Source organism: Tamandua tetradactyla, chromosome 1, assembly GCF_023851605.1.
Source record: "Tamandua tetradactyla isolate mTamTet1 chromosome 1, mTamTet1.pri, whole genome shotgun sequence".
Classification (NCBI taxonomy): domain Eukaryota; kingdom Metazoa; phylum Chordata; class Mammalia; order Pilosa; family Myrmecophagidae; genus Tamandua; species Tamandua tetradactyla.
The window spans coordinates 93310941-93327801 of record NC_135327.1 but is presented as its reverse complement, the minus strand read 5'-3'; the positions used below and the strand labels follow the sequence as shown (position 1 = coordinate 93327801).

The 16861-nt window shown below is 45.2% G+C and overlaps 2 protein-coding genes across 4 annotated transcripts in view; one reads left to right on the top strand and one right to left on the bottom strand.

Annotated features, from left to right (window-relative positions):
• WIPF3 (WAS/WASL interacting protein family member 3) overlaps positions 1-3587 on the top strand; it is a 102853-nt gene extending 99266 nt beyond the window's left edge. For 2 of the 3 annotated variants that reach the window (XM_077120809.1, XM_077120819.1), the window contains exon 9: positions 31-3587. In XM_077120809.1, coding sequence (XP_076976924.1) covers positions 31-57 — 27 coding nt within the window. In that variant the 3' untranslated portion in view covers positions 58-3587. The remainder of the gene's footprint in view (positions 1-30) is intronic. The other variant, XM_077120825.1, reaches the window with a different exon arrangement.
• Positions 3588-5334: 1747 nt separating this feature from the next.
• Positions 5335-16861, bottom strand: part of SCRN1 (secernin 1) — a 64949-nt gene continuing 53422 nt past the window's right edge. The window contains exons 7-9 of the mRNA XM_077120800.1: positions 11832-12012; positions 9625-9784; positions 5335-9350 (exon numbers count right to left, since the gene is read on the bottom strand). Coding sequence (XP_076976915.1) covers positions 9626-9784; positions 11832-12012 — 340 coding nt within the window. The 3' untranslated portion in view covers positions 5335-9350; position 9625. The remainder of the gene's footprint in view (positions 9351-9624; positions 9785-11831; positions 12013-16861) is intronic.

Genomic DNA, 16861 nt, shown 5'->3' with positions numbered 1-16861 from the left:
TCTACACATATATGGCTCTTTATGTTTCAGATCATTTGCATAGCACATCTCATTTGATCCTGTTAATAGTCCTGTGATGTAAGCTGGAGAGAGATCTTTAATGCCATTTTGCAGAAAAGAAAACCGAACCTGAAGGGGTTAAGGAACTTGCCCAAGATCACATGCCCAGATCTTCTCTTTCCTACGCATGTGAGGATCACCAGAGACAATGAGCCATCCTCACCATCAACTGTAGTAAGCCTTTACTGGACACTGTGCAGGAGCAGGTCCACTGCCTCAAGGCAGGCACAGGCAAAAATCACCTGAGACTGATGGTTTGTATTCCTGTTCATGAATGCCTCGTCGAGGATGGATCATAAAGTCTCCCTTGGGCATCCCACAGCAAGAAGATCTACTTTTTGGCCAACTAGTTACCATCTTAATTCATGTCCGCTTCAGTGAGACAAAAGCAATCGCCCAGAGAAATCACTGAGACCCAGTCATAGCAAGCTTTCTTCTTTTATGGAGGCAGGGCCCACATGATCAGTGCTGAGTGGTAGACCTGAGCTGGAAATCTGAAGGCCTGGGTCCCTTTCTCTCTCTTCCATTGCCATGCCATGGGATCTCTGCCAAGGTCTTTGCTTTTCCTGAGCTTCCTGTCAAGAGAGCCTGCATATGCTTGGTCCTATACATGTTAAGATGATATTGGGTCCCCACCTGCCATCAAATGCATGCCTCATTTCATCCCTTCCCCATCCATAGTTTCAGTATTAGTTTCCTAGAGCTGTCATAACTAGGTGGCTTAAAACAACAGAAATTTATTGTTTCACAGTTTTGAAGGCAGAAGTCCAAAACCAAGATTTTGGCAGGGCCATGCTCCCTCTGATGTCTCTAGGCAAGAATCTGTTCCATGCCTCTCTCCTGGATTCTGGTGGTTACCAACAATCCTTGCTATTCCTGGCTTGTAGATGCATCTGTTTTCATCTTTACATGGCCTTCTTCCCTGTGTCTGTCTAAATGTGTCCAATTATCCCCTTCTCATTAGAACACCAGTCATATTGGACTAAGACTCACCCTAATCAACTTTGACCTCAACTTATCACATCTTCAAAGATCCCATTTTCAAACAGGGTCTTGTTCTCAGTGCCCAGAATTAGGATTTGAACATATTTGGGGGGGGGGGGGGCGGCGGCGGGTGACACAATTCAACCCATAACAACCCCTTAGGTAAAAATCAGCCCCTTGCATATGGAGGACCTAACTTCCTGGCCCTTGCAGCCTTGTGTTGATGAGGAAAAGCTGTAGGGGGGCAGAGGGAGGTCTTTTGTTTGCAATGACTCTTCTTATCCCACCCAGTCATGCTGTGTTGTGTTTCCACAGTTACCTCTAAAGATGCTCAGATAAGAAGACGATGAAGCCAAGGTCCTATGAGCCACTTGGGGTTTCCTATCACAGGCTGGGCACCGACAAGGCGAACACATCAAGTTGTAATTCATTTGACATACAGGCTCTGAATGGAGCATCCATTTATTGTAAATAGGCGATTTGCACAGGCTTTAACTCAGTATTGTAGTCAACTTTTGAGTAACAAAAAAAAACAAAAAACTTTTCTCCATTTTTAAAAGTGCATCCTGGCATTCATCTGGCAGTATAGATAGAACCCTGCCCCCCCCCCCCCCACCATGGTATCCATCCCATGACTGTAAATATACATGCAGGCTGGCCCTTGCTAGATTCTGAAGCATTTCTAGAAGAGTGTTTAGTTTTTGGGTAATCCCAAAGTCATAGGATCCACAACAGCTTCTTATTGGCCCAATTTTCTATTGTCATTGCACCAACTGCAAACTCAAACCAAATAATGCCTTACAAATGATGCAGCTCAGAGAAAGTTGCGTGTCCCTACCCAGACGATGCCACGCAGCCTCCAGTGAATGAGACGCCACATCTCGCTTCTGTTTTGCAGTACAAGGATTTGTTGCTGCCTAATGTAAATATAACATGAAATACAGGCAAGAGTGGGCTTGGTCCCTCCCATGCCGACCACAGGGTCCCTTTTGTAACTGAGCAATCCCACAAGCAGCCAGTGCTCTTACTGTTGACAGTAACGCCTTGTGTCCAAGTCTCAGTAACTTTCCTCCATCCCTTCCGATCCCAGCCCCAGCCTGGTCACCAGGGTAAGGCAACCTTTATGACATTTCAGTATTTTCCCTGCAAGTTAGAAACATGAGCAACTCATTATTATTGTAAATTACTAATTCTATCTCAGAGGTCTTTTTTTTGTTGTTTGAGGGCAGGATTTCTATAGAAAATATTACCTAAAAAAGAGGAGACCAAAATGTATCATGGAATATCTGTTTCAAATATCTGTTTCAAATATCCGGTACCCCTTTCCCACCTTTGAGAAACTTCAAACCACCCATCAGGCAAAGCACAGCTCCCTTCTACGCTAAGAGAACCGTCATTTGTTTGACAGTGTCTGATTCCCTGTGGCAGGGCTTCTCTGTGAAGAGAGAGGTGTGGAGTTCCACCCACCTCAGAATATGGAAAGGGGCAGGACCAGCTGGCACTGCTCTCACACCCTTTGTTTTGAGCTGGCAAGGGAATGGAAGGGGGTTTGCTTGCCACCTGACCCCAAATGCTCCCCACCCTTGGAGAGGAAGGCTGTGACAGAGGAAGGAGAGGAAATAGGAGGAAACAGACTGATCCTAGGCGGTGCTTAAAATAGCTACAGATTAAAGGAAAATGGAGAGAAGTGGGGAAGGAGGAGCACTAAAACATCAGTTTGCATTGGAGCAACTCACACCTTAAAGATATAATGCCCAGACCCCCCAAAACATGGATATTTAATAGGGTTTTGGCAAGCCTGTGCTTGTGTACATCTGGCTGTCTAGAGTAAAGATTAAGATGGTCTTTACGTCATTGTACTTTCCTGCGTTCTCGTTCCAGGTAGAAGCAACTGGGCAGGGTTACGTTCCCTTTCTAGGGAATAAATCATGTCAAATTGTAACAGCTAAATTGAAGGGAAAAAGCTTTTGTAGGTCATCACGTCTGGGCATGGCTGATTTATTTTATTGGTTCTGGAAGATGTCCAAAAAGTCGAACTTTTTTATTTTGAAAGTATCCACTGTACCACCCTCCCAGTTATATAAAATAAATTATAAAACTTTAATTATCATGATTAAGAAAGCCTTAGACAAAGGCAGTTCCACTTCGACAGAGGACAGCCTGCTCTGATGAAGTGTTTATATACGTGTGTTCTGCACTGCTGGGATGGAAATTAAAAATAAAGCTCTTCAAGGACAGAGGGAAGGACAAAGCAGAAACCAAAAGTCACAATTAGGTAGAAATCTCAGGAACCTGGCATCACAGCATCTCAAAACTGAGCTCATGGCCCTCTGAGCTTACGGCCGGTCCACTAAGTTCCTTCAGACAGTATTGATAGCCATGTAGCCCTTTGACCATAAACGCCCAGGTAGAGACCGCCCAGGCACAGAGACCCGAGGTCCCCACCGTCTCACAGACACTCGTCTGTGAATTCTCCCGGTGTATTTCATATTTATTGACATTTATCTCTGAAGATTTCTTTGTACCTAATAAACTTTAATAAATGGAAATGCTTTCGACTGTTGCATTCTTAAAAAAAACTCATCAGGGGTCACCACAGCTAATTTAAGGCAAACGTTTCTAAGGATTAGAAGGACTTCTAATGATGACGGAGCAGAACGGGTATTCACAAGGGATCCAGTGCTTGCTCTAACGTAATGTGCTAGAAACACGGCCTTCCTTCTTCAAGCTGACATTTCTGAATACACCGCAAATGTTTCCCTGATTTTTGTTGTTGACTAAACTTCTGGAAATTCAGAAAAAAATAACCAGATTAAGAAGAAAATTTTCTGGGCAGGCCACAGTGGCTCAGCAGGCACAGTTTTTGCCTGCCATGCCAGAGACCCAGGTTCAATTCCTGGGCCCATGCAAAAAAAGAAAAAGAAAAAAAAAACTTTCTCAAATACATTATAGTAGATAGTACTGTATTTATTCTGTTTTATTAATATAGAATGGGCAGAGGGTTGTTGATAAATTCCTCTAATTTGTGTTAAAATGGAACAGCTTTCAACTTAACGTGCACTTAACCTACTGCCCCACTCCAGCAAACCCATGAGAAAAGGCTCCCATATGAAGTGGCATCACCTCGAGTTCCGTTATGCTGTTTCCAGTATTGTTTTGGATCATGGTCCAGGGAAGAGTTCTGTTTGCTAGGTAAGATGGCTGAGGACTAGGGCCTGGAAAGCAAACAAAGATCTGAATCTTAGTTCTGCCTAATTCAAATGTGGGGAAGTAAGGGACTTAACCAGCCTGTGCCTCAGTTTCCTAATCTGTAAAACAGAGACATAAATATTTACCTGAGCTTATAATTGTGAAGATTCAGTGACACAACACATAGAAAGCCATAACCCTTGGGGCACACACATACTTCAACCTGCCCCACCTGCTACAGAACACCAGTGTGCATTTTTTTTTGGTGGGTGGGGGGGTGCATGGTCCGGGAATCAAACACAGGTCTCCCGCATGGAAAGTGAGCATTCTCCCACTGAATCACCCGTGCACCCTCAGTGTGCTGTTTAACCCTCAGTCACCTGCAAGGCTCTGCCGGCTGCAGCTCAGACACTCCATTTACATGTCTGGTGAGCTGCTCAGACCACACTCCACTAGCTCTGCTCTTGGATAACAAGGAGAAAGTGGCCATTAAAATTCATAAATGGTCCTGAAATGAATCTCATCTAGTAATCAGTTACACATCTAGCTACTACATACTATGCATCAGAAATAGTTCACGGCCGGAATGATCAGTGGAGGTACAGATGATCTTTTATGACCAAAAGGGCCAGTTTGAGTGGTGAAGGAAAGGAAGGGCCAAGACAATCTACAAAGTGGACCATGAACTTCAAAGCTTTTGACCATGGAAGGTGGTGAGACAGCTAGCAATTTTAGGCACCCCTTGAGAAACTGTGTGAGAGGTGGTACCTAGACGGAGGGGAGCGATTGAATGGGAAGGGCTGTGGACTCCTACATTCTTAGCCATGGCCCAGGAGGCTTTGGCATCCTTTGTGAACCTGCACTGTCACTTTGGAGCTTTGCAAGAGTGGGTTGCATTTATGGGGGAAAAAAAAAAGCTGGAAATAACGTTTGAAAGAACAGTTCCTCTACAAATAAACTAGGTGTTCATCTACTCTGACCTTGACACAGGCCACTTGTTACAGATAACTGAGTCCTATTTTCATAAATGAGATACTTGGTTGCATTTTGCTGTTACAGTGAAGATAGGAGACTGGAAGGCCGTCTCACAGTTCTTGGTCCCAGAGTGGAAGGAGCTGGCTTACTTCCTAAGTGGCATGCTCTCCGGTTTATGGAACTGGTATAGCTTTAGAATAAAGACATATTGCATAGGTGGTATAAGCCATAAGGATAGATTCTGATTCTAGTGTGTTTTTATTTATTTTTAAAGAGTTAATTTTCCACAGAATGGTACAAAATGGAGGAAAGCTGTTGAACTAATTGTGATTGAAAGGGTTGGCTGTTTGGGTTTTCTGAAGTCAGAAAACTCTATTCCTTTCATACATTTTATAGGTTCTGATGTCCACCTTTATTCATGAAACTCAGGATAAAAGAGGCCACTGAACATTCATTTCAGCATTTTTTTTTATTGTATCCTTGATGCATTTAGAGACGATTCCAAAGGCAAGCGCTGGATGGCAAAGTTATCTAGTTTGTAGGTATTGATATTTGTACAAAAGACTGTTAAGATTACATGGTCAGTTCCCACTGCAGGAAAACATAAAAGTGTTCTTTTTTTTTATAATTCCCTGCTAATAGCATTTTCCAGCTAACATTTAAATTCTCACACACGATTGCAAACATGTACATACTTGTTCCCACGAGAAATCTGCATATGACATTTCGGGAGCATGGGAGTCAATCAGATAAAATGCATTTTGACACAAAGTACAGGCAAATAGCAGGGACTTAGGACTGCAGGGAGTGAAATGCTCTGGGGAAGCATCAGATGACTCTGTGACACCCTCCTTCCCCTCGGTTCAAGGAGGGCCAGCTTGCTGGGTCATCATTCCCCCACACACTGGCTTCTTCCTAAAGCTGAACACTCAGTTGAAGACCTTCCCCAATAAAGGGCAAATGGATCTTTAATCAGGAATGCAGTTACCATTGTCATAACTGACACAGCGGTTCCACCTGGTTTCCTGTTGGCCCAGCCACAGCCGTACACCACCTGTACCTTTGTGGGGTGACAACAGCAAGGAAGCAAAGTAATTTTCCTGGCTGATCATTATTTTTTATACCTAATGATTCAGACAAAGGAACCTCATAGCTAAGATCTAAGAAGCTACACCTGCTCTGTTAGCTGGCTAAAAAAGACTTGTAATAACAACACTGTCTTTGTTACCAGTCATCAAGATCAACTGCAATTCTGATTATATCCTTAGTCTATCTAAAGTTCCAAACCACCTCCAAGAATGAAAAGGTCCTACTCCTCCTTTTCGAATTCACTTTTACTGGTGCCTCGCTCTCCCTAAAGTGTGAGGAAGGCTGCCTTCGGCCGTGGGAAAGCGCAGCCACTAGACAAGACTGAATTGGCTCACATTTGGTTATGGTGGGGAGGGGGAGACTCTGTTCTTTGTGGCCATGACTTCTTGCTGCACAAAGCATGCACAGACACCACCCCCCTCCCCAAATCTTAACAGATACACAAATGGTATTCTAGGAAGCTATTTACACATGCGACCTTTAAGCATTATTTTCCTATTTCATCTTGAATATTCATTTTCTCCATATTGCCTTTAGAAAAGCAATCTCTGGTCAGGAACTCATCCAGTGAATGTCAAACATCTTTCAAAAGCAAAGTCTGTGAGAGTATTTAAAAGCAAACATCCTACCAACCACAGCCTGCTCAAAATCCAACAACCTATTTCAAGCTACTGTATAAGTAGATAAAAGTCACTGAACATAAGTACAGCAGCAGCAGAGTTTTTGCTCTCTTCTTGTCTCTCCCCACCTATCTCAATGCACAATGACCCTGCCCATTACTACCAGTTATTTTGTTTTTCTTGGCATGGGCAGGCTCCAGAAATCGAACCCGGGTCTTCGGCATGGCAGGCAAGAATTCTGCCACTGAGCCACCGTCACACTACCCTACCGCTTGATTTTCTACTGTACACAGATCGCCAGCGTACCTGATGGAAGTGTCCATGCCCACTTTCACCTCTGCCGGGTTGTGTCACAGGGAACTGCTATGCCCTCTGAGGGCAAGAGGGGACAGTGGTGACACAGAGCATTAGCTAACACAACTCTCATTAGGGGGGGCCCTTCTCGGCACTGCTTGACTCAGGCTTATAGTCTCTAACAGAAATTGCTGTTGTGTTTCCTACTGCATGGCTAGATCACAATACCAGGCTGGCAGGGGTATCTGTGACGTCTGTGTGGCCCACAGTAATAAAAGCAGGCCTCTATGTAAGTTACTCTCATCAGACTTCTTCTGACCAAACCCTGAAATCAATTACCTCAGGTGACTCACACGTGTCAGGTCTGATGATGTTTCCACACTAGGTGGAAATTCATTATGGTGAAATTTTAGAGTGGCTTTTTGCATCATCTCATTTTAGGTAACTGCTCTGCATTGCAGCCTCGAATTCCCTCCGCTGGCAGCCTTGGGAGGGGATGAGGTACGTCAGTCATTCTTGAGCCTTTCCCCCTTGGCAGCTGTTAACAGACACTCAAAGTGGCCACGGAGGAGACCGTTAACCCACTAACAGAGAAAGCCCAGGCCGATGCTGCCCAAAACCAAAACCCCTGTGCTTGGTTGCCATTAGCTTTATCAGTTGAAATATTCTTCCCATCTCTTACCATCTGCAGTTAATGATCCTACCTATAGATTTTACAAAACTACTAGGCAAAAAGCTCATGGCACTCTTGTGCCCAGACTCCTCATGGGAGTCATCAGAAAAAGGTTTGTTCTGACAAAACCTCTGACCCTCAGTGTCCCCAGCTCCCTGGGTCCCTTCTCTTTCTAATTGCCTAGGACATTCCTGCTCAGAAGGAGTTTTTAATTCTCAGTAGCTCCCAAGGCTATTGATATTCTTAATATTTCCATTTGCAGATTCTGGTCAAGAACGATGAAGCACTGTCAGGCCTAAATAGTCTGGGTGAGGCTTGGGGTGGGGGGCTGGGATTGAGTTGCTGCTCTCCCACTAGCAGCTCTAGTAACATATACTTCTGTTAATCCTCTCTGCGCCCCCATCCTTTTCAGGGTTTCAGTAGATGGAGGTAACCAGCCCCCGCTTGCCCCTTGCCCACTCTCAGCTACCAATCTGAAGGCAGCTACTGAGACAAACAGGCATAGATTAATTGGGGGGGTGCCCAGGAAAGTCAGTCGCTTCTCACACAGCTTGGGGGGATGTGACAGGCTGCGCAGGAAGGGTGGGGGGCGGGTGGTTATCTTGGAGCAAATGCTTCCACACCCATCTGGTGCTTTCTTACCCCCTGTCTTCCCAAAGCTGAGACCATCTGGTCTTCTTTGCAGGCTTTTCTATGCTCTGCTGGTCAGTCAATTTCTTTATGTGAACACTAAGTTGGAAACAAATCAGTTTAATTAAAGTCTCTCTGCTGAGATAATGCAGTGACTGCCCCGATTCCAGCTATTTAACTGGAATCTAAATAGTCAAGGGTTTCTCTTTCTCCTTCCCTCATTAACCAAAGAGAGTTGCAGCTTTGTGGGGTGTAACTATCCCACAGGGCCATTTAATTAATCCTAGAACTAGATGTTGGTAACTAGAACCAGAATAATTTCTACAGAGGCCCCAACCCTGTAGCGCGCGTGCTCGGTAGGGAACGCAGCGGTGCCTCTGCGCGATGCCCTTGGAGACCCCGCTACCTGGCAAGGCGGCCTCCGCGCGGCGCGTGGGCGGTTTCACTAACGCGGGGTGCTGGCTCATGCGCGCGCAAGCGGTTCTGCAGCCGCCGCACGCAGGCACGGGGCACAGGGGACAGGCTCGTTAGGACCACGGAAAGGGGGCTCAAACAGGGACTGGAGAGGAGCCCCCTTTATTCAATGATTTTGTCCCTCAGAAGACACCGGGAGAGACAGTCTGCACTATGGGCACTTGATGCCCGGGACTCCACTCACGCCAGCCTGGGTCAGAGAGAGAAACGCCTTTTGTTAACCTGAAAGAATCTGTTACTGAGAGAAAAACTAAGACTTTGAAAGATTTTGCTTTTCCCGCAAATTCAGCACTGCAGAGACTGTCTTTCAAGGCTTGGTGAATTCTGGTCCTCTTGTGAAAAGGCTAATGTGTCCATTGTCACTGAAATACAATAATAGCAGCTTAAAATCCACAGTCATACAACCCGACAACAGCACATAGGACTCACGTTACATCGCAGAGGAGGGGCACGTACACTGCAGAGGAAGGGACGTCTGGACACTCAGGGCAGAGCACAAGCTGACAGTTCGATTTGGCTTCAGAGAAGACCACATCTTAACTTTCTCATTTTACTCAAAACAGGAGAGTGGTTTGTTGTGCTGGTAATTTAGTAAGATGGGAAGTTTCAAATAAGAAAGGAAAAGGGAATGCTTACTTCACTTAAAGAACTTAATCTCCGTGTCAACACAGTCATAGAAAAGGTCCCCCACTTCGGTGGGGTCCAGAGGGTCAGAGCTGGTCAGGATTTCTTCCATGGCTTCCAGGCCTTGCTTCTCCAGCTCCAGCATGGTCCTCCTCAGCTTGCAAGCTTGCTCCTGAGGAAGGACACCTTGCTTTACCTCTTAGCAAAGTCATGGGCTTCGGGGCTGAGGAGGGGCCATTGCACTGGACACTAAAGGTCTCCCGGGACCAGGGTGGGGAATCCTGCTGGCTTTCTGCCCACTCCTTTTGATCTGTGTCCCACACTTCTCCCACAAGGATCATTCTAGAATGCCAATATGGTTATGCTACTGCCCTGCTTAGAATACTTGACCAGCTCCCCACTGCCTTACGGTAAGACTCAGACTCATTAATGACATTCATAAAAGGCCTCTGGTGTCAAAGCACAAAGTTCTTGCCTGCCTCACCTCCTGCCATCCCCCCGCCCCCACTCCCTGCATCTCCCTTCTCTTCAGCCAGACTGAATTATCTATATTTCTCCAACCCATGATACTCTTTCTCATTAACACACAGGCAACCCTGCTCTCTGGTGAGCCCTTCCCTCCCTCAATGTTTGGTCAACTTCTGTCTACTTTTCAGGTTTCTTTAGAAAGCCCTTCCGGATTCCTGGCCCCCAGACAGTTAGAGTCCCCCCACCATGCTCCCACTGTGGTGTCTTTTCTGCAGCCATAGACTTTATCTCCCTGACCGGTAGCCATCTGCCTACTTAGCTGTGTCCCCCATTGGATGATGGTCTCCTGGGGAGTGAAAACTCGGCTTATCTCTGTGTCTAGGAGACAGTGGGCACGCTCAGTAAACGTTCAGTGAGTGAATAAATGGATCAGTGAATTAACACATGCCACATCTCGCACCTATTCACTCTTTTTCTGAGGTACTGAGATTTCCTTCTTCCAAGTGGGAATCACTCATTTACAGTGCATGATAGTGATAACTTTCATTTGCCCAATTAGTCCCAGAACTGAGGGTCTGCTCTCACCACCTACCCGCTACTTCCTAACACTGCCTTGACTCAAAGCAATGTTCATTTCTAAATTTCAAACCTACCTGACCTCACCATCTCATCTCTTTGAGTTACATAGAATAGCCCAGAAAGTACTGCACTTTCTACCTCTGCCTTCTAATTGCCACATGCCCAAAGACCCACACACCATCCAGTGACTGTTTTTTAATCTCCCTGGGCTTTCTGTAGTCCACCTACAAAAACAGGCCGTTCCCGGAACTAGTTTGGACAGCCCGGGAGAAAGTCAAGCTTAGTGCGAGAGCCCCTGCATGGGTCAGGGAGGACAGGTGTAAAGTAACTGCTGTTCTTTTACATGTCGAAGCAGCCGCCTCTGTGAAATAGAACAGCAAGTTCTATGAAAAGCAAGACAGCCCTTCTTAGAGACACTTTCCTAATTCATTTGGACTTACTGCTGATGTTGCTATTTTTATATCCTTTCCATACAGTCCACCAGGCTAAATGTAAGAAAATACTCACCTAGTCCACACAAAATGTATGTACCAATTTACTTAGAAAGGTATCCATTTTATTTTCAGAACAATGATCCTCTAATGATGACATTCCTTCCTCCCCCCTTCAGTAAAACCACTTAGTATGGGCTTAGATCTTATATGAAAATGTATCTCTGGTGGCTGCTGCGGGCAAGGCTAACAGCCACTGGGGAACCTATGTTGGGTGTTTTTGTTTGAACTGATGTCTTGTAACTTTATTAACCAGATCTTCGGGTGGAGTTGCATTTTGAAGAGTTACTTTTTTAAAGCATATGATTGCATCTTTAAATAAAGTGTTGCCAACAACACATCTTTTTACCCCTGAAAGCATAAAAATAATTTTATACAGCAGGAAAGCAGCTATCCCTACTAGAACTCCATATTTCTATTCCTCCTAAGTAAGCAATAAATGAAAGAAGGATATTTGTAGCCTACTGAGTTCTAGAATAATATTCAAGAGGGAAGGCTTTGTTTTATTTGGTTTCAAGAGCCTGAGTAGGAACATAACACCAGCATTCTAGGAACAGTCTAAGGGGACCTGGATTTCTGGGAGGAGAATTGACTTGCTGGAGAGGAGAATGATGACCACTTGTAGCTGCTTTCCTGGATCCTTTCTCTCTGGCCGCATTCCCTCCCACACAAAGACCTCACCTGGTCACTCTCGAGGACAGAGCGTGCCCACTCGTGGGCCTTGTACAGCTCATGACGGCGGTCTGGTTTCTCCTGGAATCGAGGCTCCTTTTTGGCAGGGTCATCGTCCCCAAAACAGGGAGACTGCACTTTGGGGATAAGTTTTACATCTTCAACAAAGATGAAAGGCTTGAATATGGACCTGGAAAGAGAAAAGAGGTGCTTTAGCTAGATTCAGTGTGGGGCTTGGGGACACCCAGAGATTGTCCTTCCACCCAGCAAGCATTTCTTGAGCCCACATAAGGTGTGTGTGTGGGGGGAGGGTAGACAGGCATGCCCAGAGAGGCACAGCTACATATTATTTAGTAAAGCTAACGTGCAAGCTTCAGAGTCTTCTATTTACAGTGTGGACATCAAAACAGACTCTCTTTGTTCTAAGACCATTTGAGAAGCCTCTTTTAGTTACATAAAGTAAGGGAACTAGAGACCCAGTGTTCTTAGAAAAAGGTCTAATGGACCATCTGTTTGAGTGGGAAGAAGTTTGCCTCCTTCTCTACCATGATTTGCTGGGAAGTGGCCTCACAGGGTTAGAGTTCCCCCACACCCATTAAAAAAAAAGAATCTGTGGAAGCCTCAGGGAGGGGACAGATAAATAGAGGTGAAAAAAGGATCCCAGAGGGACCACACCACAGAGAAAGAGAAGTCTAATTCTGAGTTAGCTGTAGGCATAGAGTGTGGCTAATTCAAGAGCTCTTTGATTTAGCTCTCTTGGCACGATGGAGGTGCCTTAGGGAAATGGCTGTGTGCATATTTTATGTGTTCATGTGTATTTGTGTCTGTGTATTTGGGTGTGTTTGTGTATGTGCATATGTGTGAATGTAAATGTATTTGTGTGTGTGGATGTGCGCAGGTAGAAGAGGTAGATGCACTCATATAGGCCTGAGCACATAAGCGGCTGTGTGTTTATTTTTATTTGTGTGTTTGTATGTATGCATGTGTGTATACTTGTGTTTGTGTATGTTTGTGCATGCATGTGTGTACATGCTCATGCATGCCTGGACACATCTTCATGTACATACAAATACCAAAAGAGCCATGTATCTAAAGAACCATGACTGGGGAGCTCAGCCCAGCAGGGTAACCACAGCTGACCGTAACTCCAGGGAGAGGACTTATTCTTCCGTTTTGGCACCCAGAGGCAGCACTGTGGGATCAGAGCGGCTCTCTGGGCCTGGGTCCAAGGTGTGGTGCTAGCAGAGCACAGGCACCCCCAGGACCCCAGGGATACACCATGGGGCAGCCACTGCAATCCCAATAGGAGAGGGTGGGCCACTGCCCCATGTGCTGTGTGTTCTGAGATTAGGATATTTTCTCTCCTCTTAACTGATGGACCTTGGCCCACTCCAAGGTGCCTCAAGTTTGATAGAAGTGAGCTTGGATGTTGATTCCCTCAGCCCTGAGACAGCAGGGGCTTGAGGCAGCCAGATTGGCCTTGCCAGTTTGCCATGGCAAATATTTTCATATGTGCTATGATGTGAAAAAGGTTGTGAAGCAATAACCTTTCTAACCAAGTTGTGGTCCTTGAACTTGCATCAATGGCATCACCTGCAGAGTCTCAGGCCTCCCTCCACCCAGGTCCTAATGAAACAGAATCTGCATTTCGATAAGGTCTCTTGTTGATTAATACGATCCTCAAGTTTGAAGAGCATGACTTGATAATGGTAATGAGAAGTAACCTCTTAGGTTAGTTCCCTGAGGTTAGCATAGGAAAGAAGGCTCTAGTGAACAGCGTTCATCACAACACACAAAATTGGGGGTCACGCTAATTTAATCTGAATATTAAAGGCAGTGAGACCTTTGCAGCCCAAGCTGGTGAAGTGGGGGACAGTAGCTTGGATAAGGTAATGCACAAAATAAACAGGAGACTAAGCCCATTCCCAACTCAATCTGCTGGGAAGCACAAGGCATGTGTGCTGGTCCCAATTCCACAAAGAACCTCTCCTCAAAAGGAAATCCCCCAAAGACTCAAGGGAGCTACATTCCCCAGAAGGAAGACACACTCCCACTTCCTATAGCCTCTTGAAAACAGACCATTCCTCTTTCCTTCTACAGAGTGTTGAATAAATAACTACTGAAAGTGAAAGGGAATTAACACATAATCTTAAAAAATGTAGTCTGATTACATGAAGTTGAATACTCCAATTTCTGATTTGGGTAACTCTGCAAAAGGGCTACAATTTGGGGGCTCACAGAAAGAGATATGGAAAGAGTGAGAACCCAGCACAGAGACATCCAGAATTGGCTGTCTCTGGGCCCCTCTGATCTCTGAGAGGCAACTGCCTCACCAAGGTAAATGCCCTCTCTGGAGTGCACAGCACACCCTCCATCAGCTAACCTGAACCTGCAGCCTCCTGGCTGGCACAAAGATGCCCTTTTTGCAGGAGAACGCCAGCCCAGAGCCTACACAGCTCCCACTTTCTTAGCTCCAGGACTCTGCGATGGGAAGAAACAGCCACTTCTCCCCCCTGGGGCTGTCATGTTTCATGGTGGGGTTGTTAACAGGCTCAACAATTGGCCCGCCCAGGGAAAGGCAGTCTCCAGCAGAGCTCACTGAGCCCCAGCTGCAAAGAGACCCTTGGGAGAGGAGTTCTCCACATGCTTTCCACCTCCACCCTAGGCCTTGTCTGATGTTCATGTGTGTGACACTAATCAATACACTTCACCGCACAGCGCCTCTTTTCTCAAAACCCAAAGTGGGAACCATGCTTTTATGGAGAAACTTGCCATTTCATTTATAAAACCTGGTGCTTTACTTACTACTCATCTCTGCTGGGACTGTTTGGACACACTGAGATGGCTAGGGAGAGGCTGGCTGGAAGAGGGCACCCAGTGCAATCCTAGGATCTGCCTGCCTTATTACAGGAATGCAATCCTAGAATCTGCCTGCCTTATTATGGGTGCACAGGGACCTCAACTGGAACTCCCCACTCCACCCTAACCAAATATAGGCCCTGTCATTCCCCCTCTGGGCTGTCATTTGGACTAAAATGATCTCTGTGGTCCCTTCCAGCTTCTAAAGCTAGTTTGTTTTTTCTATTTCTATGGCATGTGAACTTGTGACTCTGACTCCGGCAATTCATGCTAACCACAGTCGTGGTGTTATACACCCAACATAACAAATAATAGTGTGGTGAAAAAGTTGAACACTCCCTTTGATGTAGCTTCAACCCACTGCATACTAAGTGGGATGACTAGTAACATCAACAAGGATGTTTGATGGATTTTCTAAGACACAAAGAATCATGTTTATTGCTCCCAACTGTCAGTTTTACTAAAAAAAAGAAGAAACAATAAATATGATGAGGTTCCCAGAGTATTTGAAAGCAGCCAAAGCTCTTCAAGGATTTTTTTTTCAAATTCTGTAAGTACGTCAGCATCCTCACATGCTAAAAATATGAAGCATAAATCTATCAGGGTGGTTAAAGGGAGATTTTCTGAGCTCAAATAAATAAAAATTACTGCTGATAATAAATTGCAATGATACTAATATTTACTTAAACTCAAATATGGAAATTATCTACAACTCAGGTTTGATCATTTGAATCTATGTATCCAGAGAAGGGGAATATGAGCAACTCAATGTTTCCAAACATTCTGATTTCTTACCAATCCTGATTTTAAAAAAATATCTCATTAAAAAATCCCAAATAGGTGAGGAGATCCTCTGACATTCTCCCTCACTTGAAACTCAGGTGGTAGTTTCTTAAATAGCAGTTGAATGAGTGTTTGCCAGTTAATGGCGCCAGGAGATGAAATGACTGACCCAGGGTCAGGGTCACATTTCCAGCCAGTAGCACAGTTGAGGCTGCCTCTGGGTCCTGACCACCCTTCCAAGCCTTGCCAGCCAGGGTGGCGCGTACCCACCATGTGAATTGAGTTCCATCCAAGGGTCCCATGGGTGGCGCTGATGCAGGACACAGCTGGGAGGGCTCAGAAAGCTGCTTCTGCTTCTGTTCTCAGGGCTGGCTCTCAGACTTCATGTAAGAGAAGCCACCTAACCCGGAATTTGCCCCAGTCACTCAGCCCTTCCATGGTATTGTGTGGCCTGAATACAAGATAATAGGCCCAGAGGGGAAAGTGCTTCCACTAGCAAAGGGCAGCCCAGGGGCTGACTGAGGAGGAGATCTAGAACTGGCTGAGCTACCACAAAGGGGCCTTCACGAGGTACAATCAAACAAATGAGACCATGAACAACACTCAAGGAAGCCCAGACAACCGCAAACTTTGGCTCTCACTGAGACACAGTCCAAGGCACCCCGTGTGACACCACGCATGGGCCTCCAAGTCTCAGAGGTCTGCAGAAATTTCTTTTAGCCTTGGTGACTTCCCAAGAAAAAGGCTCTACTGTGGGCATCTTTGCTTTATCTGTCCTATCTTTTTTTCCCTTTTAAAACCTTGTGGTGAATGTGCCAAGCCAGTGCAAAGAATCTGTTTCTCAATCATTTACTTTCTCCTTTCAAAGGATGATGAAATTATGAAAATCTCTAACATTAGATAGTGTATCATAATTTTCAAAGTATTTATGTTCAATTCCCATGGTTCTCCTATCCATTCAAGCTGTAAATAAATGTTGCAAGCTACCTGAGTACCAGCTACCATTCTAGGTGCTAGGGATACAGCAATGATTAAGGAAAGGCAAAAATTCCTATCCCATTTTACAGATGAGACTACTGAGGCTCACAAAAGCCAAGTGACTTGGCCCATGTCACATTCCTAATAAGGAGCAGATGTCCAATAAATACAGATGCTATAAATTCAAGGTCATTTTTTTCTCCACTAACTCTCACCCTTACATCTTTCTGTTGTTTTTTCATATATCTTGTGCTACTGGAGAAAAATAAAGTATATTTTGTGGTTTGTGGTTTGGAATTTTAGTATCAGTGGCCACACAACAGCTCTGATCCCAAACATGGCTCTATTTACCAAAGATGCGGACATTCCCTGAGCAATTAAGTCAGGCTCATGCTGTAACCTGGAGTTCCTGACAGATC